Genomic DNA, 22,180 nt, shown 5'->3' on the forward strand with positions numbered 1-22,180 from the left:
ATTTACAATGTGTTCTCTGTACGTAACTTCCTTATTACTACTGGTAGTAGCACTGGTGGGGGAAAGGCATAACACTTGCTGAATGCCCATTTTTGCGCTAATGCGTCCACTCAGAGTGCTCCATCCTCCTTCCTCGGGGAAAAGAATGTTTAGACCTTCCTGTTTTCCTTTGATGGAAATAAGTCTACCTGAGGTATTCCCCATTTCCTTGTAATCTGGTCGAATACCTCCTGTTTTAGTATCCATTCTCCTTCCCTTATTTCCTTCCTGCTGAGGAAATCTGCCACTGTTTAAATCCCCTTTTAAGTGGACCACTGAGAAGGATAGAATATTTCTCTCCTCATTCCAGAATTGTTTCTGCTAAGGACCATAGAGCTCCGCACCTGGTCCCCCCTTGTTTGTTTATGTAGGCTACTACTGACGAGTTGTCGGATCTGATCTGTACATGATGTCCTTTTAACTGTTTCTGGAAAACTAAAGTACGAACCATACTGCCTTCAATTTTTTCCAATTGGATGACCTCCTCCACTCTTCCTTCCCCCAAGTTCCTTGCGTTATCTGGGAGTCTAAATGTGCCCCCATCCTGTGCCACTTGTGTCTGTGGTTAGGATTCGGGAGACGGGTAGGATACAAAAGTTGCCATTTGTTTAAATTTACTACCCTCCTCAACCACAAGGTCTTTTTTATTTTTGCTGGTATAAGCACTTGCGTATCCAGCGACTCTTGCCTGTGGTCCCATACTTCCAATAGGAACCTCTAATGGCCGAAAATGCAGACTTGCCCACTGCATCGCCGGGATTACAGATGTTAGCAACCCTAGGGAAGACATTACTTTTCTTATTGAGCATGGCAGGTTGGTCTGCATAATCCCTATTTCTTTCTGGATTTTTTTTATTTTCTCCTTGGGTAGAAAAACGTTTTGCTGTACTGAGTCTATTACATATCCCAAATACTTTATTTGTTGCGTGGCTTGTAGATGATTTTTCCACATTTACCAACCCCCCTAGACTCTCTAAGAATGTCCTGGTGTATCTGAGGTCTTCTAACAACCTTCCGGGAGATTTTGCGAACAGAAGGAGGTCTAAATAGGCAACGATGGATATGCCTGTTAGGAATTTCCCTTGTGATCAGTAAAAACTCCAGGTGTTCTTGAGAAGCAAACAATTTATTTCTGATGTGGCCCACAACAGGGAGACATGCTTACAGGACAAGCTGCAGGAAAAAAGTCCCAACAAAAGAAAGTGTCCCGCCTTCACATACCCCACAAGAACAACATCTCTATGCTTCTATTGGCTGAGGGAACATAAATAACGTTGTCATGGTACGAACTGATACCTTTATTAGCTATCCATGTTCCGTACATTCTTAGGCTATCATATTTAGTTAAATCAAATCATCCTACTTACTATGGAGTTAATTAGGACAAAACAATACAATGAGTTAATACAATAATGTGCTCAGAAGTAAGCTTTTTAACAAATCAGTCTCAGGACTGTTTTTCTAATAGTCACACAATAAACATTTAAAACTTTTCTAACAATGCCCTTTAGACGTAATGGTGCCAGAGCCTCCGCCAGGATCTTTGTAAAAATTCTGGACGAAGAAGAAAGGCCGAAGGGCAGAGCTTTGAATTGAAGGTGTATGGTTTCTTTCCCTGTTTCTATCGCTAACCTTAGAAACTTCTCATGACTTTGATGCATAGGTACATGTAGGTACGCGTCCTTTAAATCTAGTGAAATCATATAACAGTTTGGGGGTAACAGACCCTTCACCGAGTATATGGAATCCATTCAGAATTTTTTTAAGTTATGGATAGATTCAAAGGCTTGAGGTTTGGCTTGACCTTCCCTGAAGGTTTCTGTACCCCAAAAATGTGGGAGGAGAAGCCCCGTCCTTCTTGCCCTCTTGGTACGCTGCCTATTAACCCTTGCTTCCTGAGGTTCCTTTTGGAACTCATTAACCCTCTGGCTTTTCCTCTGTCTTTTGGCAGTTTGGTGGTGTAAAGTCTGCTTGGGGGTGATCTGGAGAACTCTATAGACAGTAACCTTCTCTTATTGTCCTCAAGATAAACTGGTTGGAAGATATTTTTTTCCATTGTGAAAAAACTTCATTTTTTGTTATGGGTTTGCTCAGGACGACGAAATATTGCTCCTCCCTTGCTTTTCCCCTTCTGGACCCAAGGCTTCCTCTGGTTGTCTGCTTTGGGTGTTGAAAGACAGGCTCTGCTATCCCCTCTTTATTCTGTTGAGGTTGACCCCATGGTGCTTTGCGTTTCAGCGGAAACACTTTCTTTTTGTCTGCTGTGCGGTCTAGAATGTTTTCTAAACCTGGCCTGAACAACAGGTCCCCTGTAAACGGGATCCTACATAATTTGGCCTTGGATGTGCAGTCCCCCTGCCATGTTTTTAGCCATAGGGCCCGTCTGGTAGAATTTGCTAAGGCTGAAGATCTGGCTGCCATGTGTACCAGTTCTGCCGACGCCTCTGCAATATAGGCAATGCCCCGTAAAAGCGTGGGAAAGGAGGATAGAATCTGCTCCTTTGCACTACCTTCCTCAATATGTGCCTGGATACGGTTCAGCCAAAATTCCATATTCCTGGCCACTACCTTAATTGCCATAGCAGGCTTCAGGCTGCCCACAGTGCAGTCCCAAGACTTTTTTTTTTAAAAGAGAGTCCATTCTCTTATCCATTGCTTCGGATAAAACCCCCATATCCTCAAAAGCCAAGTTCGTATGTCGGGGAAACTTGTGAGAAGGCCGCATTTAATTTTGGGGTTTTGTTCCATACTGCTGACTCAGCATCGGAGAATGGAAAGCGCCTCTTTAAGGCTTTAGAAAAAAATTACTCTATCTGGATCCTGCCACTCTCTTAATTGCCTCTATTAGGACCTTGTGTACAGGAAAATTCTTCTTTTCCTGCTCCCCTAAGCCCTCATACATCTGATCATGTAGGGGATAAGGGTTTCTTTTCTGCTTGTATACCTAGTATAAATAGCTCCCCCAAAGGTGATCTACCTCATCTAATGTAAGTTTGTATCGGGAGGGTTTCCTGGAATCACCTTCCAGTGCCTCCCCCTCTGATTCATGGGAGCCAGACGCTGCACTATCAGGCTCGTCCTCTGCCTCCTGCCTAGGGGCTACTGCAGGACCTGCACTAGTGGAGGGAAGTGCTTGCGTCTTTGGTAGCGACAGTTGCACTGGTGGAGGAGCAGTCTGCTGTTTTGGGATCTGAAAATCTTCAAAAAATTTTTTAAAAGATTCAAAAGGTACTGGATAGTTCTTTGACAGATGCCGCCAGATCATTGCTTTGCTCAGAGGAATGTTCTTGCAATAATTTATTACTACATTCCTTGCATAAAGCTTTCCCCCAGGAATCTTTAAGAGCGTGTTTACAAGAAGGGCACCTCCTCTTTGAATTGTGGGAAGGCTTGGTTTTGTCTATTTTTTTGAAATGACAAGAAAAAACCCACAACATTAACACTGCAAAACTCCTACCAATGCAGCTGAACAATATCTATCATGTGGGTTACCCTCACCAGGGACCCCATGACCCACCCTCTGACACCGGAGGGGCCCTACCGACCCCCCTTCTTCCCTTTCACCCCTTTGCCCATGTACCCCTGATGCTAGTTAGCAGTCTTATACAGGGGGAGATCCACCCCAGGTACCCCTTACCTTGCCCCAGCTGGAGCTGGTCTCTGCTGGAGCAGTGTCCTTAGCCTCTGCATCCGACATCTTTGCTGCCACCACTGGAGCGCCCACTGTCTCTACAGCGTCCACGGCTCCTCTACAGCCCTTGCCTGGCGCCAGTCCATGTTTCTCGGCCGGAAACCGGAAGCCGTGATTCCGGAAGTACACACGCCCTTCGTCGGCGTGACGTCAACCACCACTGGCGCCGCCATTCAAAATACACAGCGATGTTGAAGAGCTGAGACGGCCGGCGTGTACTTCCCTGCACCGCCCACGGCGCTTGAACTGGCAACCCCACCTCCAACTGCGCTCAGCGATGCGGGGGCGGCAAAAAACGAGGCGAGTCTGCTTGTCCTAGCAGCCTCCGCTGCCTTTCAGGACCACTGGGTTTCCCTGGTGTCTCCCCTCTGGAGTTAACACAAAAAACTGAGGAGCAGCAGGGGAGGAGGAAATTTATAAGGCTGACGCAGGTGTTTCCTAAAGAGGGGAGGAGCCAAGGTCTCAGGTGGCTGTCCTGAAAGACAATGGGGGAAAAGTGTCCACTGGTAAGGGGAAGGAAGTAGGGCAGCACATATCAGTTAGGGTGAAGGTCCACTTCACTAAATTACCAACTACAGGGACTGGGGATGGATTGACTAACAGCAAAGCCTAGGTGAAAACTAAAATAATGAGCATGTAGGTTGTGCTCCGGGGATGAATTTCAATGCTTAATTTTGAGCTTGAACTCAAGTGTTCCCTCACGTAAACAAGAGTATACTGTATGTAAAGGCTTCTTGTAGACCTCTACTGGTTTAAAAGTACATTAAATTACCTGACCTTGTTATCCAATTAAATCTGCTTTCTGTAGAAAATCGCTAGCACAGTGGAGCAACATAACTTTCTCCCCAAAGCTTTGACCAGTACCTCTTAGACCCCTTTCACACTGGGGCGTTTTCAGGCGTTTTTCAAGCGCTTTAGCGTTAAAAAAAAAGCGCCTGTGAAGCCTCCTCTGCGATCCCAATGTGAAAGCCCAAGTGCTTTAAGACCCCTTTCACACCACACCGCACATAGCGTCGGTGGGAAAACACAGCTATTTTTAGCTGCGTTTTACCGTCGGATTAGTGGCGCATTTCAGCCGCTAGCGGGGCGCTTTTCCCCCCGCTAGCGGCCGAGAAAGGGTTAAAACCGCCAGCAATACTGCGCAATAGCGGCGTTTTTGTCGGCGCTATTACAGCGCTGCCCCATTAATTTCAATGGGGAGCAGCGGTGGAGGAGCGAAAAACACACCGCTCCTTCACCACTCCAAAGAAGCTGCTGGCAGGACTTTTCCTTGACGTCCTGCCAGCGCACCGCTGTAGTGTGAAAGCCTTTGGGCTTTCACACTACAGACAATGGTGCAGCTTTTTTAGGGCAGATTGCAGGCGCTATTTCTAACACTATAGCGCCTGCAAAACGCCCTGGTGTGAAATGGGTCTAAGAGCACTTTCACAATGTCAGCACCCAAAAACCGTTCGTAAAGCACCGCTTAAACAGGCAGCGCTTTACCAGCGTTTTTCAAGCACTATTGGGGTGCTTTTAACCCCTGCTAGTGGGCAGATAAAGGGTTAAAAACGCCCACAAAACGCTGCTGCCAAAAGCATTTTTCAGGCGCTCTTCAGGCGTTTTTCAGGCGCTTCCCATTGATTTCAATGGGAAAGGGTGCTTTAGGAGCGGTGTATTCTCCGCTCCAAAAGCGCTGCAAAGAAGCTGCAAGCAGGACTTTTTTTGACGCCCTGCCAGCGCAGCGCCTCAGTGTGAAAGCACTCAGTCTTTTACATTGGGATTGCAGTTGCGGCTTCTTTCAAGCGCTTTACATTCGCTTTTTTTACCGCTAAAGCGTCTGAAAAATGCCCCAGTGTGAAAGGGGTCTAAAAGCTCCAACGGTACAAGGCTGAGTAACCATTGTGTATGCATGCAATTTAATTTTTCTTCTTTAGCCCTGGTTCAAATTCAAGTGATTTGACGTGTCAAATCATGTCAAATCAGCAGCAATTGCTGGCAATGGCATCGTCCTAATCACTGCGACACTGCATTTGCTGCGCCGCACTTATAAAAAAAATAACTTTTTGCGATTTCAGGATGACATTTCCATTGACATCTGTGTAGAAACCCATACAGATGTCTGTGAAACCACTGCCGAAATCGTGACCGACATGCGGGAGTGAAATTGTGCAAGTTGAGGTGAACTCACACAGCTTCATTCCCGCAGCTCAGTGTGAACCTGGGATTACATTGTGTTCATTAAACTTGAGAATTTCACAACATTTTTATTCAAAAGGGCAAATCATAGCAGGTGGGGCTAACTAAAACTGGAATACACAGAATCTGGAGCAGCTGGGTACAGTAATCAATCAACTTGATTAAAAAATGCTCCCTCCTACCAACACGAAATAACCTGTGTTAAAAAATAAACAAAAAAAAGATGTATATACTTGCCTATTTTCAGCTAGTCTATTCTGGTCACATGATTCTGCCAGCCAGCGGCAGCTGCAAAGGAATGGAAAATTGACGACTGGAAAATCCGGGAGCGATTATGTCACCCATAGGCTCCCATACTGTAGCGGTTATTGGCGGTCCCTGCTCTACTCTGCAGAAGAAACTGGGTGGGACAGGGGAGCCAGATCACATACCCAGACTGAAGAAGACTGAAAAAAGGTAGTTATATGCATAACTTTTCATAGTTTAGTTAGGTGTTGGCTTTGACTGATATTCTTAAAGGGGTTATAAAGTCTAAACTTTATTTTACCTTAATGAATTCCTTGCTGTTTAGGTGTCAGCATCGCCCCCTCAGCCCCCCTTTAATCAGCCAAGAACTAATTTGATCCAGCACCGTGCACGTCTGCAGATCTTTTCTCCCCTCACTTTTCGGGACTCGCTGGCTTTGCTGGGGCACCAGAAGCCATTGTCTCCCAGTGATATCAATCAAATCCAGTAAAGAGGCAACAGGGAGTGGGGCCGAGTCCCTCTGCTGCATCCATTGACAGACAGCGGGACTCGGACTCAAGTGAGAGCATGCACGAGTGCCCCCTTGGAAGCAGTTTCCCACGGGGGCACTGACCAGAGAGGAGGGGCTGGCGGGGGACCCGAAAAGGGGAAGTTCCAGCCAGCTCTGTGCGATACCACTGCACAGAATAGGCAAGTATAGACATTTTTTTTTAATTATTGACCTTTACAGCCCCTTTAAACTTTGAAAGTAAAAGATAAAAGCTGATTGATTGCCATAAACAACCACTCCAGTTTCTGGCTGCTCAGTTCTTAGTAAATTCCCATCAATCTGCAAAGTGCAGTTCCCACAGCAACCAATAATTCACAGATCTGACTTTACTGAGCTGCAATCTTATCGGTAGTTATAGTAAGCCCTACTGAACACGACAGAATGCCAACCACTGTTTTATAGTTGGTTTATAGCTCAGTAAATTCTGTTGTAACATGAAATGTACAAGGCTGTCCAGTACATATCAACTGCTTTAGTGTGTGATTTATCTTACCACACTGTTTTTCTTTCTTGTATTTAATCATGTCCTTATTTGTGTAGCCAGTAGTTCGCAATATGTCTTCAAGAAACATTTCTTTTACCTCAAAAGGCCGACCTGGTACTGAATTAAAAACAAAAAAAAAAAAAAGTTATTACAAAGCACTAGTATTCATTGCAGATCTACCCTTCCATGAATTTCACATTTCCTTACAACAGAAATTATTATTGATATAAATACAAATGATTAGTGTTAAGTTTAAATGTGGCTATACACTGACATTATATTGATTTTCTTTTTAAAAATTGTACTAGCTATTGTTTATATAGATGGCAGCCATCAATTAAGCATGAACCTGTCGCATCACTGCAGCTTGAATAACCGTTTAGCTCATCGAACTACAAAATAGATGGTATGACTGGATGTGATCAAGGCAGGATGTCTTTCCGGAGCTCCGGCTTTCCTCCTGAAATTCCTCAATTTTCAGTGATTTTCTAACTGACCTCCGTGTCCATATTGTGGTGCTAGTGGAGAGGAATGTGTCCATCAACGTCCAAAAAGTATAAAGGATTGGCTCCATTGGACCATCGGCAGCTCCGATCTCAAAAAGGCAAGGACGCATGCTCCGCCATCTTGGATCCTGTGTCATCTCCACCACGCACCAAGCTGCAGGGCAAGAGAATGGAGCAGGCTGCAGACATAGCTCTTCACCTACACAATCATCAGAGTTGGAAGAGGACACGGTGGCGATTACGAAGCCGATCCTGAGAGCTATTGCGGCATCCAAGGTGGAGCTCATAGGCCGAATCGATTACCTAGCATCTGTATGCAATCTCATCAGACATGATCTGGATAAGATCTGGAGCAGACTTACCACGGCTGAAGATCACATTGGATACGTTTTCTCAAAGCCTATCCCTCCCTAGACTGACAGACTGACAGAGCTTCTTGATGCACAGATCACAGCAGTGGAGTTAGAGGTGGCTATACTTGCCTGTCTCCTAGGCCGGACAGCTTCCCGGCTAATTTATATAAATTCTATATGGAACAACTAACCCCTAAGCTTAGTATGCTCTTGAGACACACTGTTTAGATCAGGGGCCCTGCTCGATGCCTATATAGTACTCCTGTTGAAACCAGGCAAGGATCCCATGGTGTGCTCATCTTTTCCTATCACACTGTTGAATATGGATTTGTAGATCCTCACTAAAAACTTGGAGACTCGCCTGGCCAGGGTCATACCTTCATTGGTGGACGGGATTTAAACCCAGGAAGTCTACTGACACCAATCTAAAGAGATTGTTCACACATTTACAACTAGATATTCCTGATTCTCATACACGGGTTGTAGTGTGTAGATATTGAAAAGGCCCTTGACTGTCGACTTGGCAATATATGCATAAAGTGTTGGAGGGTATGGGTTTTGGTCCCAATTTCCGATGATGGATTACTATGCTGTACAGTAATCCTCAGACAGCAATTTGGCTTAGGATTTCCATATACAGTTTCTTTAATATTGGTAGGGGCACTAGACAGGGATGTCTGCTCTCCCCTTCCTCTTTGCTTTTATGATGGAACCTATAGCGAGATCGCTTTGTTAGGCCAAGGAGGTGGCAGCAGTTCAGGTAGGATCTATCGAGGAATGTCTTGCTATATATACAGATGACTTGCTTCTTTTCTTCAGACCCTGGGCCATCTCTTCCAGCTTCGTTAACAATACTTCATGATTTTGCCTCCTTTTCGGGTCTCAAAGTCAACTGGGGTAAGTAATTGATATTACCACTAGGTACGGAAGTCAGGGGGGTGGCAGATACTACTTCCCCCAACAATGGGTTTCCTTCATCGCCTACCCGGGAGTTAAAATTATAGCCAATATTCAGAACTGTACGTCTTTGGATCTACTGCCATTAGTGACACAGCTTAAGCTTAACCAAAAAAATGCAACTATGGAAGCGACTACCCCTATCTTTGATTGGGCATATCAACCTCATCAAAATTAATATTTTGCCTGTATTATACTTCCTGCAGCATTCCCCACTGTGGATCCCAAAGACCTATTTTCAAAAACCAGACAGTATTGTTGGTTCTTTTCTGTGGTCACCCCACGTAGGGATTAAGGTGCTACAGGAACCCTGGTAACAGGAAGGTCTGGCTTTACCGGATTGGCAAAAATACTACCTGGCTGGTCAGATGGTCTTCGCTAGACAATGGCTGCTGGCGGATGATAACCTTTTGGGTCAACTACTGCCGGATCAACCTAAAGTGATGTATAGAGGGTGCCAACTTTAGAAAGCAAAATTGCACCCATCATCAACCCCCCAGTTAAAACATCCTTTTTACACAATCTGGTTGGCTATTTTGCATGTAAGGGGTAAGACATTACAATTCAAATCAGTTATCACCAATCGTCTATACAACATTAAATACTTCTGTGCATATGCCACAAAAAACATGGTACATCTGCTCATGCGGCAAGCAGTATGTGGGCAGAATTCTTCTGGCTTTTTCAGTGAAAGTTAATGCACACCCAAGACATTATCGATAGTCTCAAAATAGAGATCCTACGGGCCCGGAATTTATAATTATTGACAGGTACATTCCCCCTTGGAGGGGTGAGGCCATGGCCAAGGGTGTGTTACGCCTCAAAATTTATTGGATTTTCGAGCTCCAATGCCACTCCCCCTTGGGCCTCAATATTCAATGGGACATCAATGCATTCATTAAAGCCTAAGGTGTATCTCATATGAGTTTTTCTGAATATTCATTTAACAAAATATTTTATTTTAACTTTTTAAATAATTTCATGTAATATATTTAGATCTAATAGCTAGCTATCATTTTATTTATTTTTTTGTGACTGCTGTTCACACTTCCTGTTTAGATTGCGGTTGATATACTGACCTCTCTGATTATTCAGATTGTGGTCTGTATCGCATTACGCCTGTAGGTGGTGAGCCCAATGGCGATGATCATTGTATCTTCTGTTGATGACGTGATGGATGTGTCTGCTGACTTTGTCCTCCCATAGTGAGGCTTGAAACACGTGCTGTCCAGAGGTATATGGGGCGACAACATCCTTATAGGACACTCTGTGTGCCAGCTGACCCAGTTACTTTACTTGCAGATCACAGTGAGGCTTGGCTTGCAAAGGCCCGCCTCCATGCATATAAATTGATTTTTCAACTCTATTCAGAGTGAGGCTTGAACCGCACGCCCTGGTGCCATTTTTGTCCAAACCAGGAAGTGCCAATTATGATCACAGGTTGGTAATCTCATTATTGGACCTCATAACATATCAAAAACACAGTGACTACAGCAGACTCATACCCCAGATGATGTCTCAAGAAAAAAAGCGCCAAGACGAGCCCTGCTGATGTCATTGCGTTACCCACAAACCTAATTTTCAAGAGATTGATCCACTTTCTAAATGTTAGTGCTTCCAATTTTTAAATACATTTCTACTGATTTGCACTGTGTGGAGTATTTTCTTTTTTGGTCATGCCATCTTGAACATATCAAAGGATTTGGTCTAACAAGTTGGGTGCCTCTGAGGACTGTTTCTCTGTGGCATCTCTTGACCAATTGGACAATCTTCCATCTTGATCTGGAGCCCAGACGTGGAGGTCCCATACTTTGGTGTTTACACCATATGCCTTGTTGACTGACTGAGCATATTCCCATTTGAGTCCTCTTACTCCAGTAAGCCTCCTCACTAACCAGTGGTGGTTCTATTGTCTGTGTCTTCACTTCAACACTAATGTCACGTGAAATTCCACTTCTGGTTACATAATTGGTTTTCACCGTTTATCCAAGTATATTTATAGTTTAGAAATCTTTAAATAATGGCACGTGGACTTTAGTTTGGGTGTGAATTTCGCATCACTTCAGTTTATTTTTGTGGTCATTGCACAGTATATATTAGTTTGTATAGATATGAATTTTTACCATCATAAATTTTTGAGCGCTGCACAAAATTTTATCTTTCACATTACCCTTGATTTACACTTGTCGTAGTGTTTTGCTGGCTGCTATTTGATATACATTCACATGTCAGTGTGATATACACCAATTTTTCTAAAGACAACAACACTTACCCAACTCCTATTTCTTCTGTTATCTTCAGTTGCGCCATGAGTTTCAGGCACAAGTCTGTAGTACAAAGGTTGAGTTTCTGCCATCAGCCTTTGAACATTTGTTGTCAAAATTAAGATCTGGCTAAGCTATTATCAGTCACATACAAAGCTTTATTTAAAAAAAAAAAAAACACCAGCATTGGCTAGATGTGCAGAATGATGGGTGGCCGAAATACCAGATGTTCAGGGGGAGGATTGGGCTGACATGTGGAATCACCCCTTCAAACATGAAGTATCTGTTAGGAACAGACTGATACAGTTTAAATTCTTGCGCAGAATATATTATATGCCTGCCAGGCTGGCACGTATTTATCCCTCTTCTACAGATGAGTGTGGCGATGATCTTCCTCCCCAGCAAATGCTGACCATCGTTTTTGGAATTGCACACAGATCCAGATTGTCTGGTCTGAGATCACTTCCTGTTTATCGGAGGTGCTTAGTGTTCAAGTCCCTATGTCGCAAAGAGTCTGCCTCCTGGGGTTGGTAGAGGAGGTTGTCCCTTCTCTAGCTCACAGCACTTTACTTAACCTCCCTGGCAGTAATCCCGAGTCTGGCTTGGGTTGGGAATTTACTGATAGGAGCGGTAACCCTGAGCCAGACTCGGGATCGCTTCACTCGATGCAGGGGAGGACACAGTGAGACTTGCTTACCTTGTCCCCTGGATCCAGCGGTGTCCGCCACGCTGTGTGATCGAGCGGTCCTCCGCTCGATTCACAGTGCCGAATGCCGCCGAGCTCCGTTCCCTGCGACGTTACGGCGCCGGGAGCGGAGAACGGCGGCAAATTCAAAAAAGTAAAACACACAAAACACACACAGTACTGTAATCTTACAGATTACAGTACTGTATTAAAAAATACACTCCCCCTTTGTCCCTAGTGGTCTGTGCAGTGCCCTGCATGCACTTTTATATTATAAATACTGTTTTTTTTGCCTGGAATTTGGAGATTGTCCATAGCAACCAAAACGTGTCCCTTTTTCAGTGTTTTAGGATTTGATTACATTATTGAATAATTTTTATTATTCTTTATTATATTATAAACTTTATCATACCCGGGATGTCTGCTAGACTCTGGGTTGAAGAGATTTAAGAGCGTTATTCCTAAGAATTACAGGACTACAAAATAAAACGCCAGATTTCCATGCAAAATAATTGTACCGCTTTCAGCACCTAATTCCAGACTGAATCATACCGCCAGGGAGGTTAATATAGGGTTATTCTATGGCAGGAAAGCTATCCTACTGCACTGGAAAAAGCCAAAACGCTCTCTTTATTTTGGAAGGGACTAAATAACTCAGTGATTAATCTCTACAGGGCAACATATAGATCTAGGGGATTTACAAAAAATGTTTTATAAGGTGTTGCAGGCCTGGACCGACGACTCCTCTAAGGTGGGTTGAAATACACCTTTACTCATTATAGGACATAACCCCTGGATATTAGACAACTAGGGTGGATAATCATTTAAAATGTCAGTTTGGAATTCTGAGATATAAGTATACCTTACTGTCATCTATCCGTTACAGTTTATATTCTAAATGCTGCATGACATTATGACGTTTGACTAGATTTTGTGCTTTTTTCTATCTCATGGTTTACAGCTTGTTAAGCTTTAAACTTGAGCTGATGGTTGAGTTGGAAGGGTGGGGAACAGGTTTTAGCTAATAAAGCAGTTGAACCATGTTAGTTCGAAATGTTGTCAGCCCTGCGAGGCCAACAGGGTAGAGTAGGTATTTTGCCTACGCTGGACTTATGTTTTTGTTTCCGTTATGTTAATCTATGAAAATCTGAATAAAAAGTTGAAAATTTACACCAAAAAAAAAAAAATGGATCCTTTCACTCTGCATATGCAGCAGGTACACTTCAATGTTTCCTAGTAGTTCTTCCCCATGACAATAAGTAAATTGAAAAATGCACCAAAATCATATGCAGCATAGCTAAAAGTCTGTTTCAAGGTATAGTAACCACTTCAATACCAGACACTTTTAGCCCATTCCTGCCCAGGTCAAAATTTCAGCTTTCAGCGTTGTCGCACTATGAACAAATGCGTGGTCATGCAACACTGTACCCAAATGAATTTTTTTTCATACAAATAGAGCTTTCTTTTGGTGGTAATCACCACTGGGTTTATTTTTTGTTAAAAAAAAAAAAAAACAGAAAGGCCAAAAATGAGAAAACTTTTTTTTGAAAAAAATGCAGTTTTCGTTTTTTATAAAATTTTGCAAATAATCTCTCTACACAAATATAGGCAAATTGTACTCTGCTACATTTCTTTGGCAAAAATAACCCAAACTTGTGTTTATTAATAGACTGCAGCCCGCATTGACCAGCTTGATACACTTAGATTAGGCTGGGTTTGTGAGTGGACACGAAGCCAGGGACAATACCCTGAAAACCCTTCTCTTAGCCGACTACGTCCGTTTACACAATATTCTCTTTTGTCTCCACAGTTGATGCCGAGAAGGCATTTGACCAAGTAGACTGGCAATTTCTTAGATTAAACTTACAGCAAATAGGACTCAATTCTACTCATCTGCCAAGATTTGGATAAAGGGTACATTATCCCCTACATTTCATATCTATAAAGGGACGTGACAAAGTAGCCCTTCATCTCCCCTCCAATATGTCCTTAGAATGGAACACTAAGCCCTTGTACACACGGTCGGAGAATCTGTCGGAATGAGTCTTATCCGACCGTGTCGTCAGATAATCCGACTGTGTGTGGTATGCATCGGACTGATTCCGTCCGAATCTCTGTCCGACCCAATTTTCCAACATGTTGGAAATATTTCCCGACCAACTGAGCCGGTCGGACCTAATCCGATCATGTGTAGAGCATTTTCATCGGACCAAGTGCCACGCATGCTCAGATCAAATGCCTACATCAAAGCTATTGGCTACTAGCCTGAATGTAGTCCCATCCTAACGAAATTACGTCATCACGTTCTGAAAGATCGGATTTTTCGCCAACTTGGCCCGACCATGTGTATGCAACAGTTTCGGACACAATCCGTCGGACTAAATCCGACGGGCAAAATCCGACGGATTTGGTTGGCAAAATCTCTCGATCGTGTGTACGTGGGCTTAGCCATAGCTTTGCAGGACAAAACCTAGCATTAGGGGGTATTACAACAGGCCCTGTACACCCCCCCAAACTGGCTCTTCGTGGATGACTTGCTAATGTGTGTGACTCAACACCCACCTGTCTGCCCTCCATCATCCAAGAATTTAAGAATTTGAAGAATTCGGACTAAAGAGCAACTTTAAAGTGAACCACAATTAGTCAGAAATTCTCAATATCTTACTGTAGGGGCAGCTTTAGAACAGCTTTCATCCTCATTTCCTTTCAAGACTGGCTCCGCTTCTATCGGATATCTAGGAATGGACGCATCTTGGCTCTTCTCGGGAAACTTCACTCCCCTTCTTAAAACTCAGGCAGATCTGTCCTCATACACCACAACGGCTCTTTGGTTTGGTAGGATCAATACCCTGAAAATGGATGTCCTTCCCAGGTTTCTCTACTTATTCCAAACAATTCCCATCTTCATACCAAACTCATACTTTAGAAAGCTTCATCACTGCCGGTGCCGCATGGAGTAGCTGCTTCTCTCACCAGCTCCCGCAGCTAGACTCCAAAATTGGCCTGTAAAGCCAGCGGAACCCATTCCACACAAGGGCAGCCTTTCCCACCACACCCGGACGTAACATGGACCGATATGTGGAAAAAAAAAAAAAACTGACCTGCAATCGTATGCAGGCGCGAACGGCACAGCCGCAAATCGAGGCCCCGGCTTCAGCCTACACGGACCCTCCCGCGGATTCAGTGCCAGACATGGAGGTAGGTGGCAGATAGCGCCCCCCCCCCCCTCCTCCTCACAACATGCCACTGCCCTTCAGCAGATCACTGCCTCACAACAGAATTTGGCCTCACAGCAGTTCACTGACCCACAACATAGCAATGATCACCACACGGAGCTCATTGCCCAGGCTGTAGCAGCTCTCCTCTGTCCCATGATTGCAGCCTCTGGAGAAAGCAGTCAGCGCAGGCATGCAGAAGCTCCAGGCCCAACTAGGAGAACATGCCTCCAAGCTAAATGAGGCCGAACACCGCATATCTAACATTGAGGAAGAGCTCTACCAGCCACAATCCACAGAACAGGCTCGGGACAAGACAAACAGATATGTCCTGGAGAAATTGGACAATTTAGAAAATAGGTCCAGAAGGAGCAACCTGTAATTCGCGGGAGTCCCAGAATCATTGCAACCCTCAGCCCTTACGGATCTTTGCGTTAGGCGCATACCCGAAGCACTAGGCCTCTGCACCGTGAAACGTGCCCACCGTATGGGAACCTTTAACTCGGATGGCAAATCCTCCTGACCGATCATCGCAAAATATCTGAATTATTCAGGCAAAGCTTCCACACTACAGGCAATTCAGATCTCTCCAGATCGATGGAATGAAAATCCTGATATTCACAGATTACTCTATAGAAATATTCAAGAGAAGGAAGGCATTTAAACAAATCTACACAGAGCTACACCAGCGACAAATCAAATTCACCCTAGCCTTTCCGGCTATCCTCCGGCTCAAAGCCCCTAATGGCGACCAGCTCTCCTTCCATGATCCAACTGAGGCAGTGGCCTTTCTAAGATCCCTACGTACAGGTCCTCACCTCAGCCCCACGTCCAAAACGGCCCCCATAAACTGCGCTCTGGACCAAAGGAACCCACACAAAGAATCTCCAAAACGGTTCAGAGCCTCTGGACCGGATCAACGTCACTCTGCACCTCATTGCAGGACCCCTCTCATTGGCACCATAGCCCATGTTATTACTAATCCTCAGCCGGCCTCACGAGACAGTCCAAGCGCAGATGTCTCATCTAACCCTCCTACTTTGAGCTCTTCCCTGCATCATATCCCCTCAAGTACTGGCAGGCCGAACCTTTACTCTGGTAACCACAATGTTGATCTGTTAATGGCTGTTTAAAGCTTTTTATTTCTCTTAAAACGCAGTGTACTCCCCTGGCCCCCCTGCGTAGATCAAACCACACTCCCCATACACAACCCGAGCTGCCAGCATATTTTTCCCTCCAATAAGTGGGCTTAGAAGCTGCAGTCACGGGGTCTTGTAATGGGAGGGGAGTTACACAGTGACTTCCATGCGGAAAAATACGAAGTTTTTCAGCATTACTGTATTGTTTCTTCCTTTTACCCCCTTCCTTTTAACTTCAAACCTAACCTACGCACACCCACTTTCTGATTCGTTCGCACCAACAGACCCTAACTCAGCACTCACATATGGAGTAGCCTCCATTATATCCCGGTCTTTATTCACAGAGCACCCACATATGCCCCCCCAACCGATTCATACAACGCCAACCCATACCTCTATCATGGCCCCACCGGTATGAAAACTGTCTCCTGGAATGTGAAGGGGCTCCGCTCCCCATCCAAGAGAATTACTACTACTACTACTATTCCTCTTTGTACGCGGCTGACCCCATCGACAATCCAACAGCACTTTCCTTTCTTGAGAAAATAACCCGAATCTCTCCCTCCCAATTGGATGCTTTAAACGCACCCATCTCCCTTGCTGAAATATCAACTGTCATTTGGAACCTAGCCCCCTCTAAAGCCCCAGGCGGCTTCACAGGTGAATTCGATAAATCCCTACAACTGCTCCTAGAACCCACCCTCCGTGACGTCTACCCCACCACATATGGACAGGTGGCCCATACCTACCCACGGGCAATCAAATTATTATCAAAAAAGGTTGAGGACCCACAAGAACCAGGTTCATATAGACCCATCTCTTTTAAATATTGATGTCAAGATTCTCTCCAAAATTATAGCCACTAGATTGGCCTCCATTATCCCCTCTCTGATTCATCCTGCCCAGTCGGGTTTCGTGAAGGGCAGGACTGCCACCATGAACATTAGAAATGTGATGATGGCATGGAAACACGCCAAATACAATCCAGGGGGAGACCATGCAATCCTTACCCTAGATGCGGAGAAAGCCTTCGATAACGTAAGTTTCAAATGGCTTTCCTAGGTCATGACCAAAATGGGATTCTCCGGCCTTTCACTCACTTTATCAAAACCATGTACACCACCCCGGCAGCCAGACTTGTAGCAGCAGGACTCCTTTCAGAGGAATTTCGTCTCCACAAAGGCACTAGACAGGGATACCCCCTATCACCACTCCTTTTCAACATTGCCTTGGAACCCCTATCCAGGTACCTATCCCACATAGCCCCCTTTACATGGCATCAAAATAAGCAAACACGAATTACGAACCTCACTCTTCGCGGACAAAGTCCTTATTTTCACAGCAAATCCCACCTCCGATATGCCAATGATTAAATCAACCTTTGACATATTTAGAAGGTGCTCAGGCCTTACAATTACAATAAAAGTGAAATACTCCCCATAGGTACTCATTCTAAACCTCTCTGGGTCCACCAATCCATCTGTACTGTTGCAAAATACCATATTACCTACTTAGGAGTAAAAATAGGGAAACTCCCTTCCTCCCTTTACCACCTCAACTATGCCCCCTTACTCACAAAAATCTCTCAGGAATTAGATAACTGGATGGATCTCACCCTTGCGCTCCTGGGAAGATGCCATCTGGTGAAAATGGTCAGTTTCGCTCGCCTATTTTATCGGCTCCAAAGCATCCCTTTGCTTATACATCATAAAGATACAAAATTTCTCAACTCTGCTATATCTAAATTCCTTTGGCGAAACAAAAGACCACGCATAGCCTTCACAAAGTTATATCTTCCCAGACGCGAAGGGGGCATCAGCCTCATTAACATCAGAACATACAATTTAGCCTGTCTACTGGGGATAGGTCTGGACTGGGTAGCCCAAATATCTTGCTAATCCAATCTTCTGTTGGAAACTGAAATGATTCACCCCTACTCCTTGGTAGCCCTTCTCCACTGCAAGTGGAAATCCCTTTCAACTCCGATTCAGCACAACCTCCTGCTACGTGACACTGCAATTGCCTGGAGAGAGGTCAGGAAAAGCCTCAAACTGTCACCCTTCATTTCTAGGCATCTTCCAATACAGAGGAACCCAAGCTTTCCTCCAGGTCTGGAACATCATCCCTGTGTCATCTGGCAGCGAAAAGGCCTCACAAAATACTCTTCACTATGCGACCTGGAGATTGGTCACTTTATCATTTTCCAAACGTTAGCGGATAAATTCTCGTCACCAATGTCGCATGCCTTCCAATATGGGCAATGCACCAGCTTTCTGAAAAATGCCTGCAGAGATGACCATAAGAGGTTCAAACCATCCTTCACCTATATTCTTATCCAAGAAGACTCATACAAAATTTCAGACATTTATCAACCCCTTATACTGAAAACCACTCCCCCTCTAACGGCCTCTTCAGCAGCCAACTGGGCAAAAGATTTTCCCGATACTGCACTGGTGGATAAAATCCTACAAGGCCTTAATACTATCCACAAATTGGTTCCCAATGAATCTTGGAGGGAAACCCAATTGAAAATTGCCCACCGTGCTCATATACCCTTCCTCTCGACCAAACAAGACCAAACAGCCTCTATCTGCCCCCTCTGCCAACACCCCATGCCCTCCCTGACACACCGCTTCTAGTCATGCACATATATTTCCATCTTCTGGGAACAAGTCCTATCCTACATCTTTGAAATAACCTTGCTGAAACTAACCAAAGACCCCCTGCTCCTTATCTTCAGTCACTGGTACCCCCAGTTGCTGCCCTGGTCAATCAATCCTACCTCTTCCGGCAAAGACTGGACCCCGATATGCCTCCTACTTCCCAGAAGAGACATCCTGAAAAACTGGATCTCCAACGTATGGCCAAACATCTCACAAGTCAAAAGAGACCTCCTACAACTACTGTTCAGAGACAAACTCAACACAAATCTATCCCATGAAAAGACCAAAACATGCTTCTACCACAAATGGCAACCTTTTATGGTCTCAACAACCACTCCTATGGATCAGAAGAAACTCGAGGAGCTCTCATTCCTATACCACGGGTCTTCATCAAAACCCCAAGGGTGGCTGCCTTCTCCAACGTCAAGTACAATGACAACATAAGGACCTCATTCTCCGACGAGACACAAAGCCTAGTGCGAGATCATAACTCATCTACCGCCACCTCCTCCTTCACTGCGACCGTGGAGAATTAAATCATTTATTCTACAACCTCAGAATCTAAGCCCAAGATACCCCATATAACAAGAAATTGTTGCTAACGTCCCCCGCCCACCCCACCCCCCCTTTTTTTCCCCTTTTCTCTCCCTCCCTCTCCCCACACTTCCTAGTTCATTTATGGGTATTCTCTTGGTAAACCTAGGAACCTTTTGCACTAGATCCATCCAGTTAACCCCCCCTTATTTTTATTGTTAACGTTACTTCTTTCCATCTCCTACGAGATTCGTTATTACTGCTAGGTACTTTGATATTTTTTCTTCACAATTGCTTTTCCCTGTACAAAATTTTGATACTGTTGAAATTTTACTCTGTAACATATTTCCATAAAATCTACTGAAAAAAAAAAAAAAACGTCATCTTTTATTCTCAAACTTTATCTGGTGGACGGCTTGTCTCAGGATTAAATATGACACCTTATCTCTCCCAAAGGCAGGAGAGGGAGCTGGAGTCTCAGATGCTTCTCTTTACCACAAAGTGGTGGTACTTACACATTTAGTGGACTGGTTTCACCATACTACAACCAAACTGTGGGTCCAATTAGAGGACCACTTAAACCCGGTTGAGCTATGTGCTCTACCGTGGATTCGAGCAGTAAATCGGAAAAAAAAAAAAAAACTTCTCCCCTGCCTATACTTACTCACCAGACACTTCAAATATGGGATCGATTGATCTCAACTGGTACAGGGTTGAAACAGTTTGGCCCCATGACTACATTCTTTGTGGCCCCTGCCTTCCAAACTGCCTCGAGTAACTTATTAGTGGTTAATGATTCTTACTCTGAATGGTCTAAGGTTATCAGTGGTGTACCCAAAGGTTCAGTGCTGGGACCCTTACTTTTTAATATCTTTATAAATGATATTGGGTCTGGGATCAAAAGTAACAATTGTCTTTGCAGATGACACCAAGTTATGCAGTGGAATAACCTCCTTACAGGATGTCTCCAATTTACAGGCCGACCTCAATGCTCTAATTGGGTGACTATGTGGCAGATGAGGTTTAATGTTGATAAATGTAAAGTTATGCACTTGGGGGCTAAGAATATGCATGCATCATACATGCTAGGGGGAGTACAACTGGGGGAATCCATAGTGGAGAAGGATCTGGGAGTTTTGGTAGATCATAAGCTCAATAATAGCATGTAATGCCAAGCTGCGGTTTCCAAAGCGAGCAAAGTCCTTTCCTGTATTAAGAGAGATATGGACTCCAGAGAGAGATATCATTTTGCCCCTGTTCAAATCATTAGAAAGACCTCATCTGGAATATGCAGTTCAGTTTTGGGCAGCAGTTCTCAAAAAGGATATCGGGGAACTGGAGAAAGTGCAGAGAAGGGCAACCAAACTGATAAGAGGCATGGAGGAACTCAGCTATGAGGAGAGATTAGAGGAACTGAATTTATTCACTCTTGATAAGAGGAGATTAAGGGGGGATATGATCAACATGGACAAATATATAAGGGGTCCACATAGTGAACTTGGTGTTGAGTTATTCACTTTACAGTCAACAAAGAGTACAAGGGGGCACTCTTTACGTCTAGAGGAAAATAGATTTTGTCTCCAAATACAGAAAGGTTTCTTCACAGTAAGAGCTGTGAAAATGTGGAATAGACTCCCTGCAGAGGTGGTTATGGCCAGCTCAGTGGATTGCTTTAAGAAGGGCCTGGATTATTTACTAAGTGTACATAATATAACTGGGTACTAACATTTATAGGTAAAGTTGATCCGGGGAAAATCCGATTGCCTCTCGGGGGATCAGGAAGGAATTATTTCCCCTGCTTTAGTAAATTGGATTTATGCTCCATGGCGTAAGGAGGACTGTAGGAGGCTCTCCCAAGTCCTCCATGCAGATCCATCTCGAATGACAGAGTCCCCTTTCCGATCGATCACTGGCTCTCAGATTCAATGGCTTCAGAGGAGAAAGGCCCCAACTTATGTCTGTAGTTTTCCCTCCCAGGCGAATATCTAATATGAGCCGTCAGGATTTAAAGATATGCTCCTTCAGGACGATCACCCGACCCATGTGGTTTGCCAGCTCTATTCAATACTATTCCAAGCTCCCTCTCCTGATCTCCCACCCTATACGAGGACCTGGGAAACAGAACTGCAACACCCGATACCATGCATTGATTGGCAAAAATGCTTCATTCTGACACATAAGCTCTCCTTGGCAACCAAATCACAAAAAACAGGGTTTAAGTTGATAACCAGATGGTACAGATGCTCGACAACCATTAGACACTTTAAACCGTCATCTTCAGACAATTGTTGGAGATGGCCAACCTCTAGAGGGACCTTACTCCACATCTGGTGGGACTGCCCTCCTGTGTGGCAATTTTGGCAAAAAATCTTTGAACTGTATTGCAAATATATGGCGGCAAATCTCCAACCCTCTCCAGAGGTAGCTCTCCTATCTATAATTCCGGGATATCTGAAATCAATTAAGAAAGATGTGCTATGCCATTTTCTGGCCGCAGCAAAGACAGCGATTCCCAGAAATTTGAATTTGAATGACATACCTTCCCTGGGTGATTGGGCTGTCGAAGCAGACTGTATTAGAGACCTGGAATGTTTGTTGGCTTAGGAAAAAGATAAAGAGGATCAGTTTTCCGTTACGTGAACCTCTTGGTCCATGTTCCGATATTCCACGGAATTT

The 22,180-nt window shown here is 44.4% G+C and overlaps 1 protein-coding gene across 3 annotated transcripts in view; it reads right to left on the reverse strand.

Annotated features, from left to right (window-relative positions):
• Positions 1 to 22,180, reverse strand: part of YTHDC2 (YTH N6-methyladenosine RNA binding protein C2) — a 274,280-nt gene that overhangs the window by 168,561 nt on the left and 83,539 nt on the right. For all 3 annotated transcript variants that reach the window (XM_077462267.1, XM_077462265.1, XM_077462266.1), the window contains one exon: positions 7,198 to 7,305. In XM_077462267.1, the coding sequence (XP_077318393.1) occupies positions 7,198 to 7,305 (108 nt within the window). The remainder of the gene's footprint in view (positions 1 to 7,197; positions 7,306 to 22,180) is intronic.

This window comes from Lithobates pipiens, unplaced genomic scaffold (assembly GCF_037356315.1).
Source record: "Lithobates pipiens isolate NorthernLeopardFrog02 unplaced genomic scaffold, aLitPip1_a1.2 Scaffold_3, whole genome shotgun sequence".
NCBI lineage: Eukaryota > Metazoa > Chordata > Amphibia > Anura > Ranidae > Lithobates > Lithobates pipiens.